The 8,870-nt window shown below is 57.1% G+C and overlaps 1 protein-coding gene across 1 annotated transcript in view; it reads left to right on the top strand.

Annotated features, from left to right (window-relative positions):
- The window catches only part of LOC108552322 (Bardet-Biedl syndrome 9), a 14,488-nt gene that overhangs the window by 2,168 nt on the left and 3,450 nt on the right, over nucleotides 1-8,870 (top strand). The window contains exons 3-14 of the mRNA XM_017906806.1: nucleotides 239-566; nucleotides 653-741; nucleotides 871-1,143; nucleotides 1,175-1,492; nucleotides 1,558-1,688; nucleotides 1,974-2,166; nucleotides 2,236-2,490; nucleotides 2,552-2,791; nucleotides 2,950-3,236; nucleotides 3,360-3,530; nucleotides 3,596-3,733; nucleotides 3,801-4,115. Coding sequence (XP_017762295.1) covers nucleotides 239-566; nucleotides 653-741; nucleotides 871-1,143; nucleotides 1,175-1,492; nucleotides 1,558-1,688; nucleotides 1,974-2,166; nucleotides 2,236-2,490; nucleotides 2,552-2,791; nucleotides 2,950-3,236; nucleotides 3,360-3,530; nucleotides 3,596-3,733; nucleotides 3,801-4,040 — 2,663 coding nt within the window. The 3' untranslated portion in view covers nucleotides 4,041-4,115. The remainder of the gene's footprint in view (nucleotides 1-238; nucleotides 567-652; nucleotides 742-870; nucleotides 1,144-1,174; nucleotides 1,493-1,557; nucleotides 1,689-1,973; nucleotides 2,167-2,235; nucleotides 2,491-2,551; nucleotides 2,792-2,949; nucleotides 3,237-3,359; nucleotides 3,531-3,595; nucleotides 3,734-3,800; nucleotides 4,116-8,870) is intronic.

Below are 8,870 nucleotides of genomic sequence, written 5' to 3'. Positions count from 1 at the left end.
AGGGGGGGGGGGGGGGGGGAACTATCCATCGATCGGTCGTTGAAAGACTGTTTCGCCATACGGTGAAACGGCTACGCGACGTAAATTTACGTAACAAGCTGCCGCGTCTCGAGAGCGCGTCTGTTTTGAAACATCGACTCCATGGTAACGGGATGGGGTGAACGAGGCGAGGCGCGAACGGGAAGGTGAGCGCGGTCGCAAAGTAGGGAACCGCTTTCCTTTATTTACGAAGAAGCAGTGCCGTGTGACGGTGACGCGTCGGTGCTTCGATCCTCGGCGTCTTCGACCGGCATGTCGTTGTTCAAAACGAAGGAATGGTGGCGAACGAGGTGCGGGGCGAACGAAAGCTTCGATAGACACAGCTTGCTGGTAGCTCCGTTCTTTGGAAACGAAAGGAAAGACATTCTAGTAGTGGGAAGTCACGAAGGTTACCTGAGGATGTACAGTCCGACGTCGCAGTGGGTGGACGAAACCAAGTCACCGAGCAACTACAAATCCACGGACCTGATGATCGAGACTCGGATCGACGATTGCATCGTGGACATGAAGGCGGGGAAATTCGTTTCGTGAGTTGAGGTCTCGTTGGACGATTGTTTGCGCGAACCGCAAACGTGGCGGGGCTGGAAGACGATTAACGAAAATTCGATTGCAGAGGATCGCAGGATCTACGCCTGGCAGTGTTGTCGGCTTCCAAGTTGCTGATTTACAACGTGGCTCTGGTCGACGAATCCACCGAATACGGTTTGCCCTCTTTTTCGTTCTACCACGGTTTCTCGCGCGTTTCTTCGCGCGTCGCTTCAGGCGCCGATGGCGAAACGCGCGAGAAAACCATCGCCTATCCTATCGGTCGTAAGTAAGATCGGTCGGCAGGGGATCGATGCGAGCTGAAGATGGCTTACGAGCATCAACTGCCAAAGTTTCCGGCCTCGCTGACCACGGGGCCGTTCGGCGGCGTCCGTGGCAGAGACTTTCTCTGCGTTCAGTGCCTGGACGGGACGTTCCTGTTCTACGAGCAAGAGATGTTCGCGTTCAGCCAGTTGCCGAAGAATCGCTTACTAGCCGAGCCGATCGTCTACGTCGCGCGGAACGATCTCTTCGTCACGGCCAATTCCTCCTGGTTTCTCGAGTGTCACAGGCACGTTCTTTTGCGCCTTCGGCACGAGAGACAAACGTTCAACTAGTCTCGTCGCGTTGCTTAGGTACCAGAGCATGGCGGAATGGTCGAGAAAGAAGGAACAGGAGCCAGAGAACGGGAACGGGGATGAGCGACGCGATCAGCCAGGACTGACCGGTACAAGTTTGGAGCCGGATTGGACGTACAACATCGGGGAAGCGGTTCTAGCCATCGAGGCTGTCACCCTGAGCAGCTTCGAGGTGGGAATCGTGGTGCTCGGCGAGAGACATCTCTTCTGTCTGAAGGACAATTGCGCGTCGGTCAAGTACGCGAAGAAACTCGAGTACAAGCCGCTCTGTTTTCGACCTTACGTGATCGGTGAGTATAGTAGCCGGATGGAGAGTAGAGAGGCGCGATCGGACCACGCGACTAGGTAATTTCAGAACCGGACGGGAAGCTGATGGTACTGGTGATCGCCGACACGAGCACACTGATGATTTACGAGGGCAGCACGGTGAAATGGTCGGCGCAGCTACCTTTTCCACCGGTCACCGTCGCCCGAGTTCAGCTTGAGGTGAGCGGCGCCCAGTCGAATCGCGGAATCCGACGGATAGGCTAATCGGATAAATAGATAAAGAAAAAGGAAGAACCTCGTCGGTAATATATCGTCCCCTCACCTTATCTGCTCGTTATCGCGATGTCGCGTGGACTTTGCCGGAAGATGGCAGAGGCTCGTGGCGCGTGCACGCGCGTCCGTCCACTCGGTCGGTTAATTGGCACCGATAACCGAGACACTCCGTTCGCCAGAGATTCCGGTATTCCGAGCAACCGTCGTCCCACATGCTTTTCCTTTTTCCAGCACTTGCAAGCCGCGATCGTGGTCTTATCGGCCGACGGTCGTCTGGAGGCCTGTTACCTGGGCACCGAGCCGAGCCTCTTCGTCGCGCCGCCCCTTCATCCGCGCGGTTACGATTACGCGGACGCGGATCGCCAGCTCTCGGAGCTGCGTGCCGCCTCCGCGAGACGCAACGACTCGAAAGACGACTCGCAAGGTGGGCAACGGGATGTCTCTCGATGTCTACCTGGATGATAAGCTAATCCGTTTCGGTGACGATTCGCAGACGATCGAACCAGCGACGCCGGAGTGGACGCGGAGCTGATAGTGTCGGTGAGCGTGTCGCTGGACTCGGAATCGCCTGGCGGTAACGCGTCGCACGGTACGCGACGTTCCGAAGACGACGCCGCTCAGCATCCACCCGTCTGTAACCTCTCGATAGAGCTGTCCTCGTACGCGATCCTTCGAGATGTCCAAGTCTGCGTGGACGTTTGCAAACCGTTGGTAGCGACCGACCATTTCCACGTCCTTCCGAATCTCTGTAAGCGAAGGAATCGCGACACGTCCGCCAAACATCTGAACACGCTTTTCCGATCTTTCAGGCGAACGACACGTGGCCAAGACCGCGGTATACGTGGACGGAGATTGGCCAGCGTTCTCTTCGGCGGTTACCATTACCGTGAGTTACCGGACGGATGCCGGGGTGCTACGAGCGCTGAGAAGAAGCAGCCAATTACCGCTCAAGACCATGCTGAGAAGCTGCCCGCCCGAGACCACGTCCTCGTTCGTAACCGTGATGAAGAGCAAGGCACCTCTGCTCACCTTCGCCCACCTGTTTCCCGGTAAACGCGTCTCTCGTCGCTGAAAGTTCCACCGTTTAACACGAAAATACGCCAGCAGTTCCTCTTCCTTTCCTCTTCCTTTCCTCTTCCTTTCCTCTTCCTTTCCTCTTCCTTTCCTCTTCCTTTCCGCGCAGCTAAACGCCAGTTCTTGTCCTCAGAGTTCAGCGCGGATCAGTGCCAGAGGCAAGGATGGAACGCGCTGGGTCTGCGACACGTGCTCTCTGGCCAAACGGTCACCGTGGTTTCCGGCAATGCCAGCAATCGCTATCGCGTGCAGTCCAACGACGGATTATCCTCCATCTTGGTCTTGCATCGGCTGATCGAGAGGTCCACGGCCAAGAACGAGGGTAGTCTCGCGACCAGCATCGGACAGAGTCACATAAGATCGATGCATCAACGGATAGACGATCATTTTCGCGTTCGACGAGAGATCGAGAGGATAACGGTAGGCGTTATTATTATTATTATTATTATTATTATTATTATTATTATTATTATTATTATTATTATTATTACCCTCGTGCAACCAACTCGAAAAATCCTTGTCCGTTTCGTTCTCGGTGGATAGGACGAGATCGGCCTGCTGACCAGCCAGCTGAGAAACATCGAGAGGAAGATGCTGCGAGCGGTGAGGGGAAGGAACGAGCGATCTCTGGCCGACACCGAGCTACCGTTCCTCTTCGACTCGACCTACGGCGCGATCTTCGCGCTGCTCCAGGATCTCGCGAAGGCTCGAGCGGTAAGTTTTGGAATTCGCGCGTTCTCCGCTCGTATCTAACGAAAAGCTGCGACTCGCCGACGCAGGAACGGGAGCGAACTGGCCACGAGGTTCGATGCAGCGTCGAGCTGTCGTTACTTTTACTCCGGACCAACTTGACGGAGGACGAGTGCGCGGCGTTGAGGGCAGCGATCGGGTTCGAGCCACGACCCGCCGACCGATTCGTAAGCTCGTTCGACCACCGTTCGTAGTAACGATTCCTTTCACTCTTTCGTTGTCTCGTGGACGCAGGACTGGGAAGAAATCGCCGACGCCGGACTGACCACCTTGCTCGAGTACCTTTCGAGGAAGACCGGCGTCACCGAGTCGAGATCGTCCAAGTGGAACAAGCTCACCCCCATCGCGTCCTCTAAGGAACTGACGAAGCTGAAGACGCGTCTGGTTCACGCGATCGAGCGGCTGACGGGCAACCGCGAATCCGACATCGCGGAGATCGAGCCTGGCGACGGCAACGATCTCGCCTCGACCTAACCATCTCGATTCCTCCTTTATTCTCGTTCGTTCCTCCTCGCGGTGGTACGTCGCGAAGGCAAACGCGATCGAGAGGTAATTTATTCTCGCGCCGCGTTCGCCGCGTTCGCCGCTTTGTCCAACGATCCTCGGACGAAACTCGAGGGGAACGCGCGTTGCTCGATGATTCATTCTGGCGCCGTGATTCTGCTTGTCCGGCTCGTTAATTAACGGAAGGATCGCGGCGGCCCGAGAGATTCGCCTTTTCGTCTCGGGGATCGGACGACAGTGCGCGCTTTGTTCCAGCGTCTTCTCCGGCGATTCGCGCGCGCTCGAAGCCAGAGGTCCGAGATAATGCACGCGAAATACCGTAGAGGCTAGGTGTCGCGACGCGTACAGCGCGTTTCGTCCCGATAACCGAGCTTTTGTCCGAGGCCGTTTCGAGGAACGAACGTTCGCGGTCGGAAGCGACGCGTTAGAGGAAAGACCGTATCCTCGATGAGGCAGCGAGCGACAAATAGACTCGCCAACCTCCCCGCTTCGCCACCCTTTGTTCTTTCTCTTTCTCTCTCTCTCTCTCTCTCTGCCTCTCGTATCGCAGTGGTCACGGACAGCGTGGAATCGCGTTTCTCTTCCATGACTCGCGACGCGTCCACGCTTCCGTCCGTTTGCCCTTTCGTTCCTTCTTCTTTTTGAACCGGCCGAGAGAGAAGCGGCGACGAGGATTACGCGGAAGCTCGAACTCGAGAGAGTCCGGCAATGGACGAGTTTCCAGGAAGGAAGAGGGACGGAGAGAGGGGGGGGAGAGAGAGAGAGAGAGAGAGAGAGAGAGAGAGAGAGAGAGGGGGGGGAGAGAGAGAGAGAGAGAGAGAGAGAGAGAGAGAGAGAGAGGACGATCCGACGCGATTCCGTTGATCCTCGGTAATCCGCGGCAAAGTCCCGATTACGACGCCGCCGTGTATTTCGTCGTCGCTTTGTCCGACCGTGTTGGAAAAGCGGTTTTACGCTTGGCGTTTGGCGCGTGCTACGGCTTGTCGGCTGGAACCACGAGCGGTCGATGCAGGATGGACGACGACTCGCCTCGAGTCGTTACCGCCTCCGGAAGCGATTGATTGCGAACGCCGCTAATTAGCTTACCATATAACGATAAAGCCTGCCTCCTCTTGGCTGCGAGACCGGCGAATTCCTCCGACGTCTTCCACTTCCCCTCCCGCGCCGGTGCATCAAGCGCCAGCGATCGCGTGCCCTTCGCTCTCCCCACCCCTCGCACCGCAGATCCCACCGCGCGTCGCACCGCCGCGCATCGTACTGCGCACCGCGCCTCGCACTCCGCGACCGACGGTCCGTTCGTGCAGGCTAAAGCAGGATACGGTCGTTTCCGGAAACGCGATCGAGATTACGCGCGAACCGTACGCCGCAACCTTTTTCCTTTTTCGCGCCCGAGATTGCGTCGCGAGCGTAGCGACGACGCAACGACCTCGAAAACCTGCTTCGGAGGGCGAACCGTTCCCGGCTTCGAATTTCCCGCCGCGTGCACGCCCGAGGGAAGACCGTTCGGCGGTTCGCGACCGCTTGGCGCACCATTTAAAAGCGGACCCACCGCCTCGCCGAATTCTCCGGTGCCTCCTCTCGGACCACCAATGGAGTTTTTTTTCAAACACGATCCCAAATCTCCGCGAGTACGGTAATCGGGGATAACGAGGCGGTCGGACCAACTAACCAGTTAGAAGGGCTCTCGTCCCGACCAATTACCTCGCCTTTCCACTCCTACCCTAAATACCTATTGCCTTGCTTTCGGACCTCGATATTCGTGCGCGAGACGACCGGTCAGCCGGGATAGCCGCGCGTCCGCTTCCGAGAACTCTGACTCGGCTATTCGTTTCTCTTCCGATCGTCGTCGTCGTCGTCGTTATCGTCGCGACGGTTTGGCAACGACTCGGATTCCAAGTCTCGCGCGCGAGAACGACGAGTCGCTCCTCTCGGCGTAGTCCCGGGTCCGAAGAGAAAACGACGCTTGGCTTAATGGATCCATAAATCACGCGTAAGCGGGAACGAGGGCCGAAGGGAAGCGCGGTATGACCGACGGCTCGGAAGATTCGACGAAAATCGTAAAACCTGCGCGACGTGGGCCGGAAAGATGAACGGAGCAGATAGGCGGGAATGACTCGCGCTAATGACTCGCTTCCGCGACCCTCGCAAAATTTACTGCCTCTTTTCCCCTTTCCTCGCCGACCGCCGACCGTCGACCGCCAACCGCCACCGAGAGTCCCGACCGAGTGGTCGGACAACGGTGACGACGGTGGCGTTGCTGGTGGTGGGTGGTCGTTTCCTCGATCGGGAAAAAGATCGCCAGGGTCACGGCACGCGCTCGATTCGCCGAAAATAGCGACGCGAGCGTCGCGCGTCGTAGTAGAAAATAAATTTCGCCATTGGAATTTGCTCGTGGAGCAATCGCGTTCTCTTTTCGCGTTCCACGTGTATCTACGAATCGTCGCTCCGCCGGCGCACCACCGATACACCTAGTTTCACCACGAACCGCGCGCGTCTGTTCATCGTTCGCTGCTCGGGGTTTATTTTGCCAGTTCAAACAAATTCGCGATCGCCACGTGTTTTCGCTCCGTTGAAACGTCGTAGACGATGCTTCGAGGCGTAGAGATGGCCATTTGTAGGACGCGAGAGGCAACCTTGCCGGCAGCGAATTCGATTGGATTCGATCGGATCGGAGGCGCGCGCATGCGTGTTACCGCAGCGTGGCACGCCGGATACGTGAACAACCAACGGAACGATATAATTAACGCGTAACGAACTCCACTCGCGGTCGAAATAGATCGGTGGTAGAGGTGGAGGAGGAGGGGCGGAATTAAGGAAAGGCTCGAGAGGAAGAGGAGAGATATCGCGTGCGGTGCAACGGTACTTTTCGTGTTCCGTGCCCGTTCGCTTCGAGTCGCCGCGACGGCCAACGGTTCCCCGTGATCCGCGCGTGGTCCGCGCGTGGTCCCCGTGCCTCGTACAGGCGGGAAATTTGCGCGGGTATCTCGGTGGCGAGGCGAAACGCACCCGGTGGACCGCTCGGCGCGAGGTTTTCGCACGACCTTGCGCTCGTTACGCGAAAGAAAGCAAAAGCGTGTAACGCGGTTGCGGTTCCACCGTTTCGGTCCCGTCTTTCCCTTCTCCTTTTCTCCCGCGTCTCGGCCAAATCGCCTTTCTCTTTTCGTATCACGCTTCGCGCGTTCGTGCCAACGAAAATTCGCCCCGTCTCTCTCGTGCGATCGATCGCGGGAAGAATCAAAGACGCGTATAGGTTATACGGCGCGTCGCGGGTATAGTAAAAACTCGTATTTATCGCGGAGTTGCGAGGAACGAAGCGACTTTTACACCGATGCATCGCCTCCTGGTTTTCTTACAGTGACTCATTGTAAGGGCGCGCTTCCACGAACAAAGCTAACAAGGTAGGTAGTACTCGTTACGAACATCCGCTCGCGGAATACTCCGCATCGTCGAGACGCGGTCGAGGTCTGGAGAAGCAAAGAGGGAAGAAGACACAGGGAGAGAGAGAGACGGCGGCAAGGATAGCGGTAGAAAGAGTCTCCATGGAGGAGAGGAAAGGCCAAGTACCATCGATAAACATCTTCGATATGTACAATAGCCAACGGAGTAGTCGTTGTCCTCTCTCTTTCTCCTTCTCTCTCGCTCTTAGCCTTTCTCTCCGTTGCCGGTTACCCCGCGACGATACCGGTCCTCTTCGTCTGGCCCGAGCGGCGGAACGAGAAAGGAAAAGACGCATACCTAGCGCGATCCTTTCGCATCGGGTCGAATCGATCGTAAACTCGTTAATGGTATCGAGGTTAATGCTCGCGGGTCGATCGGTTCGACGAGAGATCGCTGTGTTTGCGCGGAATCCTCGATATTCCGACACCGGATATCTCGTAAAAACGCGGTATTATTATTGAACGCGCGAACCGATACGATTATCGAAGTGGAACACCGTCGATAGGACGGCCGGATTTCGAAGACGTTGCCGGACGCGACAGCGACCGCGTGGAAAAGCTCGCGATTCCAACATCTCGAGCCGGGAACGCGCATCCGAGTCAAAGTTCCTCGCGGTCAAGCGCGGGGTCGGCTAGGTTCCTACCGAGCAGCTTCGAGGAATCGGCATTTTCCAGCATTCCGATCGAACAGGGACGCGCGTGCGCGCGCGCCCCGACGATAGCCTCCCTCCCTTCCTCCCGCTCTCACACTCGCTCTCTCTCTCTCTCTCCCTCCTCTTTCCCCTCGTTCCATCTCGATAACGTAACCGAGAACCTTTTTTCCTCCGCGATCTCTTCCTCCCGCGGCTACCTTCTCTCGCGCCGATTCACGTGCGCGTGCTTCGCTCCACCACGCGATACTAGCATAGCGACGATCGAGCACACCCCGTCGAGAAAGCGATATATAGGTAGCGTAGTGGAAAACGTCCAAAACTCTGGCACTCGTCTCGGATATCGAGACGAGAACACGATCGGTATCGCGTCGCGTGGTGCACAAAAATTTTCGAACCGCCGGGTAATCGAATCGGCATGCCGCTAACGCGAGGAGAAAGAGAGAGAGGAAAAAAGGGAGGGAGAGAGACCGAGTTGGAACATTCTCCCTTTCTCGTTCGTCGAAACCTTGCGCAGTTTCTCCTCTGCCGTTCTCTTCACCGGTTCATCGAGCGAACCCACTCTCTCTCTATCGGAGGCAACTGCTGCCTCCTCCTTCTCCTCTTTCCCGAGCCCTTGTTCCTCCAGCTTCCTTCGTTGCTACTCTGCCGTCACCGCCACCACCGCCACCACTATCACCACCGCCAGCACCACCACCACCGCCGCCACCACC

This window comes from Eufriesea mexicana, unplaced genomic scaffold, assembly GCF_001483705.2.
Source record: "Eufriesea mexicana isolate 0111107269 unplaced genomic scaffold, ASM148370v2 scaffold6179, whole genome shotgun sequence".
Lineage (NCBI taxonomy): Eukaryota > Metazoa > Arthropoda > Insecta > Hymenoptera > Apidae > Eufriesea > Eufriesea mexicana.
The sequence above is the reverse complement of the archived record's forward strand: the minus strand, read 5'-3'. Positions and strand labels throughout refer to the sequence as shown.